General features: G+C 42.4%; 1 protein-coding gene across 1 annotated transcript; it reads left to right on the forward strand.

Annotated features, from left to right (window-relative positions):
* Positions 1-3,123: 3,123 nt before the first annotated feature.
* Positions 3,124-18,207, forward strand: map1b (microtubule-associated protein 1B). The gene is made up of 7 exons (XM_084035682.1): positions 3,124-3,362; positions 5,094-5,195; positions 10,496-10,578; positions 11,313-11,453; positions 11,853-16,995; positions 17,086-17,324; positions 17,749-18,207. The coding sequence occupies exons 1-7, from the start codon at positions 3,176-3,178 to the stop codon at positions 17,902-17,904; spliced, it is 6,051 nt and encodes a 2,016-aa protein (XP_083891808.1). The 5' UTR covers positions 3,124-3,175; the 3' UTR covers positions 17,905-18,207.
* The last annotated feature ends 3,774 nt before the right edge of the window (positions 18,208-21,981 follow it).

Consider the following 21,981-nt stretch of genomic DNA (forward strand, 5'->3'; position numbering starts at 1 on the left):
CTTTGTTTTACTTGAGTATTAAGTTACTGTCAATTGATCCACCTTAATTTTCTCCATTGACTAACTAATAATTCATGTGGAGGATGTTTAACCAGCTCATGTGCTATCTGTAATATGCATAAACATGTCCTGCATATCAACCTTGCTCAAGGTGAATAGTCTGCCTGTCAGACACGAGGCTAGGTTATGGATATGACACCTTAATGACCTGCTTTCAGTTACACCTGCTATGTTAATGGTTCACCGCGACTTATAGCAATTAAAGTGTATGACTGAATTAAATATTATGAATTATGGAAACGTTAATACGTCTTTATATATCACATATGTGCCACTGGTGAACGTTATCAGCCAACTCTGCACAGGAGGAGGCAGCAAGATGCAGCCGGTGCAAATATGTTTTACCCACAAGCCCACTCTCCTCACCATGGCAATGAGGTCTAAATTGAGGCTCTGTGCCAACTGAGGGCAGATGGCTGTCTCCATGCCAACACATAATGAAAATAAACCCTGTCGTATCAGATATTTGTCACTAATACATGATTTAGGGATTGCCAGTGGCACAGCAACTGCAGGTCCAGTAAAACAAACGGAAAGCAAGGAAATATCTTAAAATAATGTGGATATTTAAAAGGTGAGGAAAAACAGTAAAACAACGAGCATTCAAGAAATAAAACATTTAAAGAAAGGTATAGCTTTAAAAATCATTATAGAGTGAATAATTATGCATCAAACGTGAGGTTGGAGTCATAGATTGTGGATAGATTCTATTGTTAAAGTTTTAAAACCTGAAATGAAAGAGGACCTTAGATTGACCCTTGGGGGACACCGCAGATAATTGAGGCAGGTGTGGAAGAGGTCCTTCCAATTTCAAGAATCCTAACTACTATATTTGTACTTTGCTAACACTAAAGTAACTCAATCAGACCAGATAACAGTAACAAATAATAAACAATGTGAAAGCACGATGTATCAGGGGTTAAATCAACACTGTAATTGAACCTACTTTGCTAAAAAATCGCTTTTCTCTCGCATTATATCCCAGATAATACTACGTATTTCTTTTTCTTTCTTTTCATTGTATGTTTTGTTGCTTAACATTTCTTACAGTTTCCAGACTCACCCGTCTTATAGGGCGTCTTTGTCGTGTTTACAAAGTGACCTGAGGCATCATGGGATTAGATTTAGGGTCTCGGGTTATTGAATTATTAAAACCCTTCCATTTTTATTTTTTGAACCGCCTCTCGACACATATACACAGATACAAATGCGTCTGCGCAAAGCAAAAATCCTATCTCATCCATTGAGCTTCCTCCTGAAAACAACACACACACACACACAGGCGTTCATACCATCCTTGTGAGACTTTTGGTTGCAGCCTGTTGTATTTTTAATGCCTTGCTTCTTTCCCAGCAAGTGTATAATGAATGTTTGATTCACCCTCATGGCCCGGGGAGAGTCTGACCAGGTCCAGCCCACCAGGCCACAAAGGCCCTGAAATATTCACATCCAGGAGCCGCTGAGTGGACCCCTGTTCCTGATAGCCTCGTTAAAGTCAATAAAGCACCTGCAGCGACCCCATCCATGAGAGCGAATCACATCAATGAGGCTTGCCAGGGGGAAATCCAGCATGAGTGTGTGTGTGTGTGTGTGTTTTAGTGCATCCTTTTGTGTCTGCATCCTGTTCTCTCGCTGTCAGATTTGTGGCGTTTGTTCTTGCAGCAGTCGGCTACAGCTCTGAAGTCTGTCTGCTTTTAGCTGCTTCTTTACGGTGATCCTCCTGGGAAGCTTCTTTTATGTTTACATGATTAGAAAAAATGACTTTATTACTCACTGCCAACTGCATTTAACATCTGCATATATACACACACACGCTGTTTCCTTTCTGACAGGCTGCAGTCTTTTCATCTTGGTTGCTGTTCGCTCGTAGTTGTTCCTCTTTAACCCCCCTCTGATTTGATCGTTCTTTCATTCGGAAACTAGTTTTTCTTAGACGGATCAAAGCCTTGTTGTTCTTTGCTTCTGTTTTGTGAGGTGAATCTCTTGATACTCCCCGTTAGACTGTGAGGGACCGACCTGAGCGAGATCAAAGACGGATATTGTGATCAGACGTGGATATTCGTCTGTGGATTCGAAGGATTCCGGTCGGGTTAGAAAACAACCACTTTAAGGTGGACAGGAACAGCATGTTTGGACATCGCTTGCGGCCAATTTCTAAAGATTGTGATTTTCTATGGTGGTGTTAATAAAGCTTTATTGGGAGGCTGAAGGGGTTTAAGGGGTTGGCGCTGACCATTTCCTGTCATCTCTGGACTTTACTCACAGACGTTACTTTAGTGAACTCTGTTAAAGGCATTCAACGTTATTGTATATTCCTTTTATTTTATGTAACCACTGCAACTTTTTAATGATTGCTTTATTCTAATTGGACAAAACTGTGGCCTTAAAGTTGAGTATCATCCTGAATTCGACTAAAACAGAGCATTTAAATCACTGGGATCATATTTGCATCGTCTCTTTACAATAAGTCCACAGGAAAACAGCTAAAAATACATTTGTAAACCAATTAAATGTATAAATAGAGCACTAAGGGGGAACATCCTGAAACCAAGGCATAAGAGAAAGATTATGTTTCTTTATTCAGGAGACAACATCAATACAAAATATGAATTTGCATGTATGTAGAATAAACTCATCCGTCTCCATTCTGCTCCTCTTGAAGTCTTTGAATCTTTAAATCAAGTCTTTTTAAGAGAGCTCTGGGATTTATTTGTAATGGACACATCCAACTTGTATTTAATGAGTAACAAGTAGCTACAGCTACTCCCGGTGAAGGCTACAACACAACGCATCAAATCCGTTACTTCCGGAGGCGTTTGGTTCGTTGCGGATGACATCAGCTGCGGCGTGAGTGTGCGAAAAAGAAAAAAAAAAAAAAAAAAAAAAAACGTCGGCGCCCTCTTCTCTCCCCGGTTACCGAATATGACACAATGTCTGCTGGTATAAAAAGCTAGGGCCACTCCTACCGAGGCTCCACTTGGATGTCTGGGGACCGCTCCGGTGCTCTGCAGCAAACAGAGAGGAAGAAAAAGAGGGAGGAGGCTGCTGCTTGTCGGGGATCCTGCGCGCTGCATACTGGGAGACTGGGAGAGACACACACAGACAGGCAGAGAGGATGGCCACGCTGGTAGTAGCATCTGCAGAGATGGAGACGTTGGGCGGCCAGAGCAACACGGGGACGTCCCCGGCGTCCGCCGGCCCCGCGCAGCACTTCAACGACGGCAAGTTTTACCTGCTGGTGGTGATCGGGGAGATCCTGGCGGAGGATCACCTGAAGTGTGCCATTGCGGACATAGAGAAAGGTAAGACGTGTGAGCTTTGTTGGAGGCTGAACTTAAACTGGCATGTTTGGCTTGGAAGTTGGTTTGTAGGTGTGAAAAGTCGAGGAGGCGGTGATGCACCTGTTAGGAACCGGATTTACGCGTCAATTACGCACATTAATTGCACTTATTTGTTCTCGAGGTGGTGTTGTTTATAAGAGGGGGGGTATCGAACAGCCCCTCCCAGAAACATCACCATAACCTGAAGCCAAATAAACCCCACAGGTCAATCCATCATTATTATTATCATCATATTAATGTCAGGAGGCCCTATTGTTGTCATATCACGTGTAGGCCGGCTCCTCTGATAAACCAGCCAGCGGTGATTCAGCATTAATTCAGGACTATGCGCCACAATGCAGCGCATCGCATCGCTTTGGCTCCAGTGCAGCTGCGTATGATTTTTTTCTTCTCCCGCAGCATCTTGCCAGGGTTTTATTCAGGTGCGTCAGGCTTTTGTTTCAGGAGAGCGGATTGAGGAAGAGAGACAACCGCGTTCACAGCAGCAGCTTTTCTTCTGTTTGTGTGGAAGGAAGTGGATTAAATATACGCTTTGTGTTTGTACTTGCTTGGATGGTATAGCCCTGATAGATGAAATCCCCCTCTTTAACCCCGTGGGAACACATCTCCATCATCATCCTCATCATCAGCAACATCATCCTGCATCCAGCTCTCTCTCTCTCATCCCCTCACCGGCTGGTGGGCGTGGCCCAGTCCGCACTGCGGTCCCTACGGAAAGCCACAAGGAACGCTTTTCTGAGCGAGCAGGGCGTTTTAGAAAGATGAGAGCCAGCTGCTGTGATGTTCTGCCTGCGTGTCTGGCCCGAGAGAGGGGAAGGAGGAGGAGAATGTGGCGCAGTTATTGTGGAATGAAGTGTATTTACTTTTGGGGGGGTATCACCTGATTATGTTAGATCAATACATTGTTATGATGGCTTTGTGTCAGATCTAAAAGTTTGCTGTCGGCCTTGAAGAAACAAATCAAAACAGAAGGTTCTGCCAGCTGTTTTGGAGCTTTTCTTTTCTTTATTGAGAATCTGTTTGATTTTATTTGGCTACATTCTTCTCATCTAGTTTTATTCTTAAAAAAGAAATGCTATCATCTTCATCACTGTTGCTCATGTCAATGTATTATTATTATTATTATTATTATTATTATTATTATTTTTATTATTGTTGCTACACCTTCAGCCTTCAAGTCCAGGCTTACTGTTGTAATTTCATTCTTTCATTTCAATTTCATGTAATATTTACAGTATAAATGAGTGAAATAAACTTTAATATCCACCTTATATGTGCAAACTAGTCCCTTTGTGTTCATCCCCAGGTCATGTTATCACGTAACTCCACCTCGTCAGCCTTTAACTGCATGATGATGGAGGGAGGATGATACCGCCGTGACTCAGCTCGGTGGAAGCTACCAGTGCGTCTGGCCCAGAGACAGGGCTATAGATATTTCCTATTATAGATTTCTTTTCTCATGCCAAACCACTAACAAGTCTATACGTGTTCCCTCTAAGATTGTACAATAAACTGGAGGCAGGATGAGTGGAATCGTTGTGTGTTTGAGGGCGAGACCTCACATTTGTCAGACCTGTTGCCAAGTTCTCTGTGTTTTTGTTCTTGATTCATTTTCAGACAGCAGAGCTAACACGTGTTTGTCTCCCTCTATTTGATTTTCTGGTTGGTTCATTTATTTCTTTTGCCTTGCAGGGATCCGCTCGTGGGACACCAACCTTATCGACTGCAACCTGGACCAGGAACTCAAGCTGTTTGTCTCCAGACACTCAGCTCGTTTCTCAGCAGATGTCAGAGGTAAAACTGGAAGTTAAAGCAGTCTGATTATGCTTTAAAGGGTTGGTAATCTATTTTTAAAAATTATGTATTTGTTTATATTCTCTTTACATCCTGACAGCTATCAATAAATGAAATTCTCAGACAGGAAAATGTAAAGACTTGGCAACACTGAGCTGAATCGGATGAGCATAATTAGTGTCTCAAGATTACCAACCCTATGATTCATAAAGCTTCCACGACATAAACACCATTTTAAAATTAGTTATATTTCTCAAAACATAACAAAAGAGCAGGTTGTTGCACTAGAATTATGAAATATGTGATTGATATGTGAGAACATATTGAAATCGAGTTGAAATATTACTTAATTTTCACTTAAAACTTAAATCCTAGATTCAAATGACTTCATAATTTTCAATTAATATCATTACAAAGCTGCATTTCTTTTTTATGAACACATAATGAGTGTCTACAGCTGTAAAGCTGGAAATACTCTAGTAAAGTACAATCAAAACGACTTAAGTACTTGAGTAAATATTCTTGGTTACGCTGCACTTTTCAGCCCTGGTAGCTGCGACTAACATGCAGTCGGCTGTTTTATGAGCCGTCCCTGGTTACGCCCTCTCAGCATTTCTGTTGCATGTTGCGGATATTATTTGCAAGGTGAGGGAGAGGTTCGATAAAGATGGAAGCGATCCAGTACGGCAGGGCATGTGGTCCGTCAGTGGGCAGTTTGGCCTTGATGCTCGGCGGCAGTTAAAGCCTCTGCTTGGCATCGCTCCATATTGGATATGACCGGCAGGCCTTCGTACTGTACAACGGATTGATCCGGCCAACAACGGCTGCTGCAGACTAAATCAGGTGATTTATTTCAATGCAGTGATATCGAATCTCGGTATTGGAGTCCAAAAGAGGTGAAGTACAATAGCTTGAGGGGGATTTTTATATATAGAGAGAACACAAAGAGACTCCGAACCCCCCACTCCCTTGCATCCAGCCTCGATTTTCCCATCCTCCATTCTTCCCCTCCTCTTCCTCCATGTGTGCTGTTGCCTTGCAACCCAGTACTGGATGTGCTGTTGATTCGGGGGTAATTAGCAGCGTCGAATCCCTGGTGGCAAGTGTCTGCCCGTGAACGTAGGCAAGGGAGGGGAACAGAGAGAAAGAGAGAGGATGAAGGGAACAGAGGAGGGGAGTGGCTGTGAAGAGGATGAGAGAAAAGAGAGCATCGAGGGGAGGGAGGGGTGAGGTAAGAAGGACGGAAATATAGAGTAGGTTAAGAGGAAAGAAAGACGTGAGACAGAGACAGAAATGTAGTTCTGATGGTTGAGTTAATGAAGCCGAGACGATGAGCGGTAACGCTGCAGCAGCAGTAAAACGGGATTGATATTGTCTTATATTCGATGCCTCAGGCTTATTGCCAAGTTTATTTCTCAAGGGGGGGTTGGGGTGGCATTGTCTATTGGACTTTTAATAGATGAACACGAAGGGCTTCCAAGAAACATTTACAGGGCTTTTATGTTTATTAAGGACAGTTTCCCTGCATGAAGTTGTGTTTTAACCAAACTTGTGGATTACCCTTCCATCACACCTAATAAACAGCCTTAAAGCAATACTTTGACATTTTGGTAAATGTTTATTTGCTTTCTTCTCTGATGAGAAGCTCAGTGTACCACTCTCAGCTGCTTAGCTTAGCATAAGCGCAGTCTGAAGGTAACAAATACCAAAATCTCCAAATCTCACTGATAGACATGTTGACTTTATACCAAAAAATGCCATTTTTTGACTTGGAGCAGTAACTTCCCAACGTTTTGGACATAAGTAGTCATTGCTGTTGATGTTTCCAGTCTTTATGCTAAGCTAAGCTAACCGGCTGCTAGCTGTAGCCTTATATTTACTGTAAAGATATAAGAGTTTGGTATCAATCTTCCCATCTAGCTCTCCCTGAGAAAGCAAACAAAGTTTAATTTTTAAAATGCTTGACTGGAACCTGATCAGCTTTAGCTATAAAAGCAAAAATCAATCAAGCAGATTTTTTTTTTTTTTTTTAATGTTATGTTTTAGCTTGCAGTACATTCATTATTTAGGGCTCAGGTCTTACAGGAAAAGACAAACCTGCAGAGCGGAGGAGGGCAAATACAATTATCTGTCTGCTTGACGGATGATATGACATCCATCACACAGGAAGCCTGGACCCACATTGAGGAGGAGGAGGGTTTAAAAATAGGGGCAAGACAGGAGACCCCCGGTGATTCTCCTGCTTACGTATAGATTTCCCATCGCTCTGCCTTCAATGCAGACAGCACTAACGCCTAAAAGGCTCTCTCTGAACCCGCAAATCCACTAAAGACCCTCCTTATGACATTGTTGAAGACAACTTTGCAGCATGTGATCAATACTAATTAAGAATTGTGTTGACTTCCACAAATTGTCTGAGATAAAGGTCCTCCTGGGTTATTTTTTTTTTTATCTCCTGTCCGTCTCTCGACGCCTATTAATCCGTTGAGCCTGATTGTTCTGTAGCAGCCAATCAGCAGATTGATTGATCAGTCAAACAGCGAAGGAAAGCCAGGTCAATCTTCATATTCGTAGCCGGAATAATTGGGGGAAGAAACAGGTGGTGGGAAGACATAATAATGTAGAAACGTTTAGATTCTCATTTGTCTTGACAAAGCTAATTGCTAAGGATAGAGGAGATCAAATTGAATGTTATTTAGAGGCATCGATACTACGACACAGGTGATCGCCTGCTCTGTGAGTCAGCTAGCTGATAGCATTAGCACCATGTCCAGACATATTATGTGTGCCAGACAGCCCCCGCTTTTTGAATCCAGTTGGGGTCACAGGAACAAGTGACATTGAAAACTGTGCTTCAGCTTCTGAAAGTCACCCTGATCGACGACTCACGGTGGAAAAGGACAGGAAGTAGAAAAAGGTGCTGACACATACAGGGAGGAAATAAATCTATAATCCTTACATGTGAGATCTTTTTTTTGTTGCATTTTTTTTAAATGCAAAAAAAAAGTCGACACCAGTTGTTCCACCGGTCTATTTTTGGTGCAGTGCCATTCACATCGACGCTCCCCTGTCTGGTTCGGTCTGTGGCAGGCGGGCAGGCAGGCTCCACCAGTCTTGCTCTTTCTATTCAGCCAGGAGGAGAATGCTCAGCGATGCATGTCACATTACCTCACGTCCCGCTGAGACAGAGATGCACTGGGCTTTAAGGGGTTTTTTTTAACATCGATCAAGGTAATTGTCAGGGTCAAGCAAGCCCCAATGCACAATCTGTCATTTTTTTTGACAAGTTGGCCCAGACACCGGGCAATTTAGCAGCGTGATAATGGTGGCGATGGTGGCTGCCTTGTGCTCCGCTGGTCCTTAACATGTACAGACTGTATTTCTTTGTTTCATCACATGACATGATAGTAAGCTGGGCGTAACCTACCGAGTGAGAAACAAAGAAGAATGCTTTTCTTTAACATTCGCAACAGCCTTTTGTATATAAGCATGACAGGATGAACAACATCCATGATTGATTGTTCTCGCATTTCTCAGACCACTGAAAACTGTTTCCTCAGTCACTGTGGAGGAGCTTCGCTCATCAGTTTAAGACTGCTGCCTCTTCAGAACAGAGCTGGGTGAAGCTGGTTTCCTCCAGAGTCCACTGGGATGTTGATGATGGCGACGCAAATCAAACGAAATGCACACGATCAAAAATCAAGACATGGCATTTTGGTCTTTGGTGAAGTAGAAACTGCATCTGTAGCTGATGGGAATGCAGGGGGGGTTGCATAAAACATTCACCAAAGGAAGAATCCTCTGGGGACCATGAATATCTGCACAAAACTGCATACCAATGCATTCAATAGATGCTAAGATACATTACTAAAAATAAGAAACATCTACTTGAGGGTTGCATTAGAGGAAATTGTCAGGGGATCACCAAAATCATTAGGAGTCATCCTCTGGGGACCATAAATATGTGTATTCAATTTCATAGCAATCAACGGACTGACAGATTGCTTTGGAAACAAGTGAATCATCATCGTGGATTTAACACAAATGTATTTATTTTTAAATATTAACCACCATTTGATTCACTCTGGTGTTTCCTGGCAGGTTCCTCCTTATTTCCTTTCAGACATGCCAGAACCCTTAACATGGTGTATGAAATTATTAATTAAATGTGATGAATCAATTCCATTGTCATTCATTTGAAAAGAGACACACCAAGATATTTAATGCTCAACTTGCAGAATGATCTTTTTTAAAACCACTCCCCTCCATCAAAAAGGAATCATTTAAGAATCTTATAAGATACTGAACTCATATGAAAGTCACACTAAAGATCCCTCCAGAATACTCACATGAATGGAGTGCAATATTGGAACTGAACTTCCCAGACTATTAGACGCTCATAGTAATGTACTGTATAGGGGGCCGTTTACTCTTAATGGCAGTGAATGAAAGACTTCTTCCATATGGAGTGACAGTCCTCTGGGAGGAAGCGGCAGGGTTAATGGCTATGTGCTCCATAATGAGAAACTGCAATATGAAATATATATATGGAGGAATCGGCCCGGCAGCCAGATAGCTGCTGCAGAATGGCGTCTCTGGAGACGAGGCACACCCTGTCCTCTGAATTTTAAACTCATCTTCAAGCAACACCTTACTGCCCCGTTGAACCTAACAGGGAACATGTTGTTTGTTCTATTCACAGAATGGTAGAGGCAGCATTTTCTTTCGATTTTTACTGGCAGAAATGTATGTAAATTAACAAAATAAAACCCGTCTTTTGTCAGTTGGCTCGAGGGGAATTCATTGATTGTTTATTCAAAAAGAAATGAGATAACAAGGAGAAGAAACAAAGATGGACGTGTGAGTGAAGCGTGGGGTGTCGGGGGTGAATAATGATGTTGGACCAGAGGATAAACCCACAAACACACACAATGGGAACAAAGTCATTAGCATAATCAATCATCCAAAACCCAGGATGATTGATCATGAGCCTGTCACACTCCACTGTTACTTTTGAAGGGAAAATGTGACTTATGTCAAAGTATGACCCATATTATTCCCCTGTATAACAAACAATAATAGGGTCTTAACAATCAAGTCTGCATGTATTGTTTGTCAGTTGATTATTAGTTGATTGACGATCAATTATGAAATCAATTAATCATCTGAGTAATTTTTCTCAGCAAAACTGCTCAAATAGATCCCTCCTTCCAGCTTGATGTGTGTAAATATTTGCTGGTTTTCTTCTTCATACATGAAAGTAAATTGAGTATCTAACTATTTTCTCTTTTGTCTCGCAGGGCAGAGAATTCTTCACCATAAGAGTAACGTCCTGGAGACGGTGGTGCTCATCAACCCTTCAGATGAAGCAGTCAGCACCGAGGTAAGTTTATTTTTCCATTCTTCTATCAAGTAGATTCACAAATACATAAATGGATATTTACAAACAGTCCCACTTTGAAAATATCCATTATTCGGCCTTGACGGTGGAATTATCCACCCCTAATAGGAACTGCTGTTTGTTGCTGTTGATTGGAATAAAAATCCAATTTGGAGCTCAAGGGAATACACAAATGCCTCATTTACTGCTAGAATAACAAGTGCAACCGTTTACTGCAATTTATTGCAAGCTTTTGCTACGTTTGGATGGAAAGAAAAGACATGGGCGGGGTCAGATTTTCTCTTGTGTCACTGCTCCTTTTCAGCGTTGCCTCCAGCCCCCCACCCATGTCTGCAGTCACACTGTGCATTAATAATATCTCACAGCACAGCAGGATTGACCTGGCCAGTCGCCCAGAACAGCTGATGCTGCTGAAGTAGAAAAAGAAAAAAAAACAATGGAAAGAGATGAGCGATGAAAAGGAACTTAACATAGTCAGCTAATTAGTTAATGGATTTGAGTGGCTGGGGATATTTGAAATGCACTAAAGCATTAGGCTTATGGCTGCAGCCCCAATGCTTTGTATTCTGTCACTGAGGCCCGTAATATTATTATTTTATAGTAGTCATTCTCTTTGTTCAGAAGTTGCAATAAATAAAATACTTTTTTGTTGTTTTTCCTGATTGTTTCCCTATTTTTATTATTGTCAGTGGTAATTTTCTTCATTTCATTTCCAGGTTCGTTTGATGATCTCAGACACCGCCAGACACAAGCTGCTGGTTCTCTCAGGGCAATGCTCTGAAAACAGTGGGGAGCTGATTCTTCAGTCTGGATCCTTCTCCTTCTTTAACTTCATAGACATATTCACAGACCAAGAGGTGAGCCAACATGATTATTTTGTTGTAAGCAACCATATTTGACCTGTGACATTGTTTTCCCTTTGCTTATTGTCTGTATCTTGTGTAATAGTGACATTCAGTTTACCTCTGGGTAGCTCATATTGTATCAAATATAATCATTTTTCCCACATTCAGACTAAAAATTAGATATTTTTGTTCGTGAAAACCCTTTTGGTTAATTAAAAACATCCACGGTGGTTGCTATCCCTAAAGGTTCTCATTCTAGCATTGCATAACAGTCTTTAAACGTGACATATATACAGTTCAGGTATATACACATACCGTATGAACTGAAATTGTGATTGCAAAGCACTATTCATTTGATTAGGGCCTCTGATATTTTCAAAATTAAAGTCACTTAATTTTTCTCATGCACAGATTGGTGAATTGCTCAGCACCATTCACCCGGCAAACAAAGCCAACCTCACACTGTCCTGCCCTGAACAAGGCGAATGGAAAAACTCCAACTTGGACAAACACAACCTGCAGGACTTCATTAACATGAAACTAAACTCCACAGCAATACTCCCTGAGATGGAGGGCCTCTCAGAGTTCACAGAGTATCTATCTGAATCAGTAGAGATCCCATCTCCTTTTGACATGTTAGAACCGCCGACCTCAGGTGGTTTCCTCAAACTCTCCAAACCATGCTGTTACATTTTCCCTGCTGGCAGCGGTGACTCTGCTCTGTTTGCTGTCAACGGCTTCAACATGCTCATTAACGGTGGTTCGGACAGGAAGTCTTGCTTCTGGAAGCTAGTGAGACATCTGGACCGCGTGGACTCCATCCTCATGACCCACATTGGTGACGACAACCTGCCGGGCATCAATAGCATGCTGCAGAGGAAGGTTGCAGAGCTTGAGGAGGAGCAGTCACAGGGTTCGACTGCTAACAGTGACTGGGTGAAGAACATGATTTCTCCAGATATTGGTGTTGTGTTTTTGAATCTCCCTGAAAAACTGGAAAGCCCTGAACCTAATTACAGAGTGCGGAGGAATTTGGAGGAGGCAATGTTCACTCAGCAGTTCCTCACAAAGCTAAATTTGAGGTTAGAGCCTTTGCAAAGGCCGGTTGGAAACACTATTGAACCCCTCATACTTTTTCAGAAAATGGGCGTTGGGAAGCTTGAGATGTATGTGCTTAATCCATCAAGGAACAGCAAGGAGATGCAGCACTTTATGAAGCAGTGGACAGGAAGTGAAAAAGACACCACCTCCATTCTGCTGCCAAATGGAAAGGAATCAGAGTTCCCCGTCTCTTACTTGACTTCTATCTCTTCACTCATTGTGTGGCACCCTGCAAATCCCACGGATAAGGTTGTGCGTGTTCTCTTCCCTGGAAATACCACCCAGCATCAGGTCTTTGAAGGTTTAGAGAAGCTAAAGCACTTGGACTTCCTGAAACAGCCAGTTGTCACTCAGAAAGCAATGTCTTCTAGTATGCCGTCAACACCAACACTAAAGCAGGCTAAGATGAAACACAGAACAGACAGCAAAGAGAGCTTGAAGTCTACCCCAAAGCCATCACCAATCAAAAGCATCAGGAAAGAATCAAAGGAGGAAGCACCAGAAAAGGCAAAGGCAGATGCAGAATCATCTCATGAAAAAACACCAAAGTCTGAGAAAAAAGAAAAGGCCCCGCTGAAAAAAGAAAAGGTAAAGGCACCTGAGAAAGAATCAAAAGCAAAGGCAGAGCAAACAGCCCAAAATGAAACTCCAGAAAAAAAGAAGTCAGAAGTTAAACTAAAAAAAGAGACCAAAGTGTCTGTGGAAAAGAAGAAAGAGGTTAAAAAGGAAGTAGCAAAGAAAGATGACACACCCAAACGCGAGATTAAAAAGGATGAAAAAGTAAAGAAAGAGGAGGCAAAGAAAGTTATAAAAAGGGATATCAGAAGAGACTCACCTATGAAGGAAAAGAAGGAAGAAAAGAAAGATGTCAAAAGGCCCTTTAAAGACATAAAAAAGGCATCTGCTGTGGGTGAAGACAAGAGTCCAGTCCTAAAACCAAAGCCCCTGAAAAGAGACAACGTTTCAAAGAAAGACATAGGAATCCCGTCAAAGTTAAAAGAGAAAGCAAAGCCAAAGGTGACGAAGAAGGAGACAAAGGTTGATAGTGGCAAACCTGCAGCAGCTGTTGTAGAGGATCCAGAAGTAGTAAGATCTCTGATGTCCACCCCAGAGGATCTCACAAAGGATTTTGAAGAACTGAAGGCTGAGGAGTTGGTGGAGGATGATGCGACCATGCAACAAATTAAAGAAGAAGAGGCTGTGATGATCCACCGCGAAGAAATAATACAAACCAAAGAGTCACCTGAGGCATTAGAGTCTGTGGATGAGGGTATAACCACAACGGAAGCTGAAGGAGACAATGGAGAGACTCCAGAAGAACAAGTTCTGAAGGGAAAACTCAGTGGCAGTGTAAGTGAGAAGTTTGAAGACGAAGGCACTGTAATGGAAGAGACATCAGAGGGAGGAGATTATGAAGAAAAGGGGGAGACAGAAGAGATTTATGAACCACAGAGAGTGGAACCAGATAAGGATAAACTCACTCCCAGTGACGATGAACACCAAGACAAAATTGATGAAGTCAAACCAGGAGATCGTGTTGAAGACAACGTTGACATAACCAACAAAAATGGAGGTCAGCATGTAAGTGAGGGAGTAACAGAGAAACCGGTTCTGTTTCTAGCAGCCTCACCCAAAGTGTCCTCACCCATTTCTCCAGCTGCATCTATCCATGAAGAAATGTTTCCAGTTGGCTTTGAGAGCTCCACAGCCTCGGATGACGAGAACAGAGATGAGCCCCTTGAGGATTACACCATCAACTCCGGCCACACTCAGTCCACCATTGAGATCTCCAGTGTGCCTACTCCCATGGATGAGATGTTGACTCCGAGGGACATCATGAGTGACGAAAACACCAATGATGAGTCTCCTTCACCGGACGTTGGCACGTTTGTGACTTCAGCATCAGGAGAGTTTGATAGGAAGAAGCTGTCCCCACTTCAGGACATGCCAGGGTCAGATCACTCTAAGAGTGATGCCACAGAAGGCCAGGACTACGACCACTCTGCTTCCACGATATCTCCCCCTTCATCTCTAGAAGAGGATAAATTCTGTAAGGGGTTTGACTCTGCAGGAAAAGCTGAAGGGTTTTCCACAGCCGAAGAGTCATGCGAGAAGCTTGAAACAGACTCAACGAGACTCAGTTCAACTTTCACAACATCACCTCTTGTGCGTTCTCCTTCAGTGGACCGCAAGGACATGTTTAATTCTCCACCGCTGTTTGCTGCTCCAATAGAACTGTCCACCACAATGGCAGGCAGCGCCAGAGCAACAGTTGATGCCTCCATCAGCCCAGATGATAAGACATTGGAAGGAGCTAACTCACCTCAGTCCTCTGGTCACACACCATACTATCAGTCACCAGTCGATGAAAGAGCAGGAGCTCTACCACCTCTGTCAGAAGACGAAACGCAGGGTCCAACTATTGTGGAGGTCACAAGTGATAAAGAGGATGCCTCCAATAGAGGTACTCCAGAGCCTAATGAGCCACAACAAGGAAGTTCCTCCCCTGTAGAGCAGGTAATGCCCTCTCCAAAAAGCCCACCTCCAACTAAACCTGATTCCCCAATGAAGATGGAAAAGTCACTCTTTGATGTAGATCAGGAGAGAACTGGAATTTCTTTTGTGTCCTCAGTTCCAATGACCAAACAGGAAGCAGACACCAATCCTTTCGCATCTTTCAAAGAAGAAAGCAAAATGTCCATTTCAGAGGGTACCACATCAGATAAGTCAGGAACCCCTCCAGAGGAGGTGATAGCAGAAGACACATTTTCACATTTGGCTTCAGCTTCCACCGCTTCTCTGGCAACCAGCTCCTTTCCAGAACCCACCACTGACTCTCCCTCCCTTCATGCTGAGGTAGGCTCTCCTCACTCAACGGAAGTAGATGACTCTTTGTCTGTCTCTGTGGTTCAGACTCCAACCACCCTCCACGAAGTTGAGGGATCTCCATCTAAGGAAGATAGTCCAAGGCCCATGTCTATCTCCCCAGACATCTCACCAAAGGCAAAAGGCAGAACACAGGACTCAAAATCCCCAGAGCACTCGACCATGTCAATAGAGTTTGGCCAAGAGTCCCCTGACCATTCCTTAGCCCTGGACTTTAGTAAGCAATCTCCAGATCATCCATCTTTGGGAGGCAGCTCACGTGCTACAGAGAATGGCCCGACTGAGGTTGACTTCAGCCCCTCAAATGGACCAAATGGAAAACCATCTGAAGAACATAGTTCAACCGTGGAGAACCCTTTTCTTTTTGAGGAGAGTGATTCAGCCCTTGCCACTTCTGCGACCCCTTCAGATGCATCTCAGTCCACTCCCTCTGTTACAACCCCATGCCAGATGACAGAGATGCCACATGCTGTTGCTGAGCAGACAGACAAGTCTCCGGTCACGCCAAAGGCATCCTCTCTCGCCCACTCGCCCCGTTCCAGTGAGCCATCCCCAGTGCTAGGCTCCCCCATGGCTAAAGACAATACCAGCCCAATTTCACCATCTGTGCAGAGCATTACTTATAAATCTGACTCACCACAGAAATACGACAAGTCACCCTCACCTCCCAAAGCTGCTTCCCCATCATCTTTCACTTTTTCAAAAGAAGAGACATTTTCCCCGGCCAAGGAGACTAATCCCTTTAAATGTGGGGATTCCACACTTGAGGGAAAATCCCCTGTGAGCCCGAAAGTTCCCTTCCCATCATATCTACCTCTCTCCTCTGATCCGTGTAATGCCAATTCTGCCTGTGGCTCCAGGGACCCAGATTTTACAAAGAAGAGCCCCTCTGCTCCATCAAAGACCGATGTGGACCTCTGTCTCGTCACTTCATGTGAGTATCGTCATCCCAAGACAGAACTCTCCCCATCCTTCATCAACCCTAACCCTCTAGAATACTTCATCAATGAAGAGAACACCATAGATGAGGAGAAGCTTCTGGTCAAGTCTGGAGGAGGGCCCCCACCTCCAGGAGGTAAGCTTCCTGCCAAGCAATGTGAGGAGACCCCACCCACATCCATCAGTGAATCTGCACCCTCCCAGACGGATTCAGATGTCCCCCCGGGGACAGAGGAGTGCCCCTCCATTACAGCAGATGCTAACATTGACTCTGAAGACGACTCTGAGACTCTGCCTACTGACAGAACGCTGACCTACAGGCATGCCGATCCTCCTCCAGTGGCACTCAGGGACTCTGCTCCATCTTCTGGCCACCATGATGTCTGCATGGTTGACCCAGAGGCCCTTAAGGCCGAAGAAAACCTCCACAATGCTAATACAGATGGAGGAGAAAAGCCCAAGAAGAAAAAGCTCTTGAAAAAGTCTTCCTCGCCAGCCAGAAAGAGTACTCTATCAAAAGTGAAGGACACAAAGACCTCCTCTCCAAAGAAGACTCTCGGAGAAGGAAAAGATGCCAAAAATGCAACCAATACTTCTGCATCCAGAGGTGTAAAAAGTGCCACATCAGGTGAGTACTAATAAGCACATTATTTCACATAGTTTACTCATATTTTTTGACGATTATCAAAGAGAATGCTATATTTTTTTGCTCTTTCAGGTACTGGCAGTGGAAAGGTATCAGGTGGACCATCTCTGCCCAACTGTCCTCCCATGTACATGGATTTGGTTTACATCCCCAATCACTGCAATGCCAAGAATGTGGATGCTGAGTTCTTTAAGCGGGTGCGCTCCTCTTACTATGTGGTCAGTGGCAACGATCAGACAGCTCAGGAGCCCAGCAGAGCTGTCCTTGATGCTTTGCTGGAAGGAAAGGCCCAGTGGGGGAGCGATATGCAGGTAATTATTAATATGATTGATGTGATACTGTAAAGGTAACGTGTCATAGTTTATTTAGTTCATAGATAGTTTATGGAAATGCCACCACTCCAATTTCAGGGTGCAACAAGGTTTTAAATGTATAAAGACAATAAATGTCTTAGTTATGACCACGTTTTGTAATGCTTCAGTTTTAGCTGGCTCTTTGGCCCTCTGTTCATTACATTTGCATTTAGATTAGAATATCAGGGGTAAATGCAAACAAATCAATGGGAATGAACCAGCATCAAATCATTTTACATGACAGTTATTCAAAAGATTTCATATTTTTCATGCATTTGTTAAAACCCTGCTAGTACTGAACTCTGCATGCAAACATCAAAAGGTGTTAAAGACGATTTTCTGAATGCTTGAGCTAAGCAGCCTCCCTCCTCTCTTGTGTCAGGTCACTCTGATTCCAACCCATGACACTGATGTGATGAGGGAGTGGTACCAGGAGACCCACGACAAGCAGCAGGAGCTCAACATCATGGTCCTGGCCAGCAGCAGCACGGTCGTCATGCAGGATGAGTCATTCCCAGCTTGTAAGATAGAGATGTAGGCCCTTCAGCGAGAGATCAGGAGGCCTCGTGACTGATAATGTCATTCATTGAGGAGGTAAACAAATCCATGTAGCATCAACCCTAAGCAAATACTTAAACACTTATATGCTTAATTGCTAATTCTTGTGTACTAAACCCTTAATAATGAAATACCTACAATGAAGACTAACATCGATATTGGCTTTGAGGGGCTCCTCCTTGACATCCTCAAGGTCATATTTAGGTATAAATTAGAATTTGATAAAAACATCCAAGCCATGATTGCCAAATAAGACAAACACTCATACAGATCAAATAATGAGCTTCTTCTCCCTCCCCAGATCAAAATACAGGAGAGGTTTTAATCAGTTTAACTGCTGTCAAGGAACAACACATCCCAGCATTTGGTATATTATTGAATAATGGTTGTTATCCACACCAAAGGATAAAGAAACAGGTTTTCTGTTATTGCCTTAGGGAGTCAAAATGAATGTATAAGAACTGGTGCAACTAGTAGAAGAATGGGAAGATAACTCTACACAGCAGAGGTCAATCCCAGAAAGGACTGTTAAATGGTTACATTGCTGAATGATGGCAGATGTGAAATATCTTGAAAGCTTACTGAACACTCATAAGACCTAATATGATGTCTGACTTCATATTCATAATGGGCGAGACAAACATTATGTTTTTATTTTGACTGGGTTTTATTTTATTTAAAATGGATGATTTAAATCTGGTTTATTGCTGCTGAAATATGTGCTGAATATTAATTTATTATGTTGAATTTAATTTATTGTGCTTGATTAGCCTTTTACGCTCCCTTTTGTCACATGTGTAAAATCGTATCATTTCCACAATGCTTTCTAGAGGATCGCCTTTCATTTCAGACTGTCTGTTTTATTTTATTTTTGATTTATTCAAAGTTATTTCAAAAAGAGAAGAATCAGATCTTATTTCTTATACCTGTTTTTTAGGTGACCATTGAGCTATGGGGGAGCTAACCTTTCCCATTGTAAAGCTGGTGAGGCAGGATATTTTCATAAACTTTAAAATGTCTTGTTTTTCTAAAGCATTGTACTATAATTATAAATAGCTTCGTGGCAGATTGAGTGGTTGGAAGACATGCATGATGTCAGGATTTTCTTTGTTTTTAATGGGGATTTTGCTAAAACATGCATTAAGAATAACAGGGCTAGGTTAAATAAATACATGTAAGGAGCATTTTATGATTTTTTGCAAGTTGTGCCATGACATTGTATACTACAGAAACTCAAACTGCGTTCAAATTTGCACTGAATCGATACAACGCTTGATTTTGACTGCAGTGCGTCGGATTTTCAGGTTGAAGGCAGAACATTTCTTGTGACAAAAGAGTATTCTGCTCTTTAGACGTGATGTAAAAGGGTAACAGCTTCCGGGAGAGGCGTGGTCTTCAGAGAGGCAGCACACGGAGGCGAGAGTGAGCGGCTCGTGTGTTTTTAGATGAAAGGATGTAAAACAAAAACTAGACACTTTAAACATATACATGACAGAAACCAAACTAACAGTACAGAGGCCACAGGTCAACTTTCACAGGCCGCATTTAACAAATCACAACTTGATGATAACAGGCTTTGGTACTTTGGGGTTTTCAACTCATCGAGCTCACCAAATATGATGCCAGGTGTCCACGATACAACTAACGGGCTGTGTTCCTCACACATTTCTCTTGAACTGACATTTTCTCTTGAACTGACATTTCCTCTTTCTCTACACTTCCTTTCTCTCTCTCTCTCTCTCTCTCTCTCTCTCTCTCTCTCTCTGCCTTTTCTCCTCATCTTTCTCTCTGGAGAACTTTAATAATGTTTGTCTGCAGCTGTGTGGTATATTTGTCTTGTGATCCTTGCATCCTCTCCCCCCCCCCCCCCTTCCCCCAAACTCATATGTAACTTATAGCAATTAGTTTCAAGTGAAAGTATTCCTTAGTGCTTTCTGATGTTTGTGTGCAATATCTCCTCCACCCATACGGCGACTCTGATGTAAGAGGAACCACTACTAAAAGAACAAACAATTCAAAAACAACCACAATAAAATCTGTTGTGAAAAAGAAGGATTTGCGTCTTCGTCTTTTTTTTTTCATTTTTTTTTTCATCATTCTCACTCTGAAGCCATACCATAATAACACTGCTTTAGGAGCAACCAAAGTGGGTTTTCCACTCTGCAGTTAACATCACCACAGTTTCACAAGCATGTCAGAACATTGGCGTCCTTCTGCTTCTTATGCAAAGGAAGTCTGAATCTTAAATATATGCACCATATAAGAAATGGACAGATCTAAAATATATAAGAATATTCAGCCCATGCAACGTGTCAGAGGAATATGAGAAAAGTACACGCATTTAGAGTGTATTTAGCTCCTCCAGTAGGAAGTGAACTGAAGGACCTCTAAGATCCGATGCCCTCGGGACATGTCTCCACAATTTAACATCCATTTACTGTACAGTGGTGGGACGGCGAGTCCGCATGTCTGATGTCTGAGCCCCTCTCTCAGAGCTGGTTCAGCAGATATAGGCCGACTGCACACCAGTCGAATTGGAGAGCTCAGCTGTTTCCGTCCTTACAGTATTACATTACTATACTCTAGTTATGCAAATGAGACCGCATCCCCTATATATTTAAACCCACCATGCAGCCACAGGCGTTCAGGATTTAATACAAGATTTGTCACAGATTGAATAGGCATATAAACATGCATAATAATGTATGTCATAAGTCTGGCAATAGATGGAAGTTAATCTATTTAATTATCTTTCAAGGACAGTGATTTTAAAACACTTGCATACAGTCTGACAGTAATCACCAGCTGTTTTTCCTTTTTTTTCTGTGCCAAACCTGTTTCAGTGGGGACATTTATTAATGATGATGGGACACCCCGGGCACTTTCCGACACCAAAGGGAAGTACACGCAGGGATGAATCAAAGGAGATGTAAGAGCTATCTGTCGGCAGAACCTGGGTGTTTGGGAAATCAGTGCTAAAATAGACCTCTCCACACACACAGTGCAATCTTCCCCTGTCGATTATTACATCATTTGAGCCGCCACTCACCATGAGCTGCCAACACAATAAACCCTCAACCTGGAACTACAGTATCCAGTGATTATGTGTCGGAAAATCGTCTTTTAACGTCATGCTTGATGTGCAGAGAGAGAAACCCACAGAGACGCACACACCTTGCAGGAGACCATGAATTATCCAAGGCCCTGTGTCTGATTGGCTGAGAGAGCAATCTCAGCTGGATGGGCTGAGATCTTGTTGCCAAGGCAACAGTGGGGAACTCCCTGTCCCAGCCCTGTTTCCTCTCTGCGAGTCTATCTTTGGAGTAACTTTAAGATGCACCTCGATCGATGTTAATGAATCTACTCAAAACTCACTTCACTTAATGACTGCATGGCTTAGCAATTATTAATAAGCAATTAGTTTCCTCAAAAGTCTATCCACTGACAGCAGTTTGAAAATCACGTGTTACCATAAATCCTGTATGAAGGAACGAGATCATAAATTGAAAAGTGCACATGCGTAGTGTACATTTGTGTATGATAAACAACTGTAAATTAAAAATATTCAGCGTAGTTACAAGATGAATCTGAGAGTATTTGAATAAATAGATTAATTTCAAATGTATGACATCGACATCACAGACAAAATGCAGCAGAATGTTATATGTTATATGTTATGTAATGTAGGTCAATGGGTACACTAAAGAGGAAGGCTGAAGGCTCCTATACTAGAGTGGAGGTGAGAACATCACACACAGGCCTAAATTAAATTGTACCCATCGTAACCAAAATGTTGTCCAAATAAGAACCATTGTGCAAACAATTCTGAGCTATTTGGCTATCAAAATGTAATGTCTATCAGGAAATCTAAAACAGACGATTTAGTATGAATTTATTTATAGAATAGAAAATATGGAGAAAACTAATGGAAAGCATGGGTGAGCCTGAATGATATGACACTCATTGTCGATGAAAACGTTTAGAAAATAAGATTTGATTAGATTCAAATTTGTTGTCATTGAAAATAAAATGCAGTTAAGCATCTAACAAGTGCAAA

This window comes from Eutrigla gurnardus (assembly GCF_963514095.1).
Source record: "Eutrigla gurnardus genome assembly, chromosome: 19".
Classification (NCBI taxonomy): domain Eukaryota; kingdom Metazoa; phylum Chordata; class Actinopteri; order Perciformes; family Triglidae; genus Eutrigla; species Eutrigla gurnardus.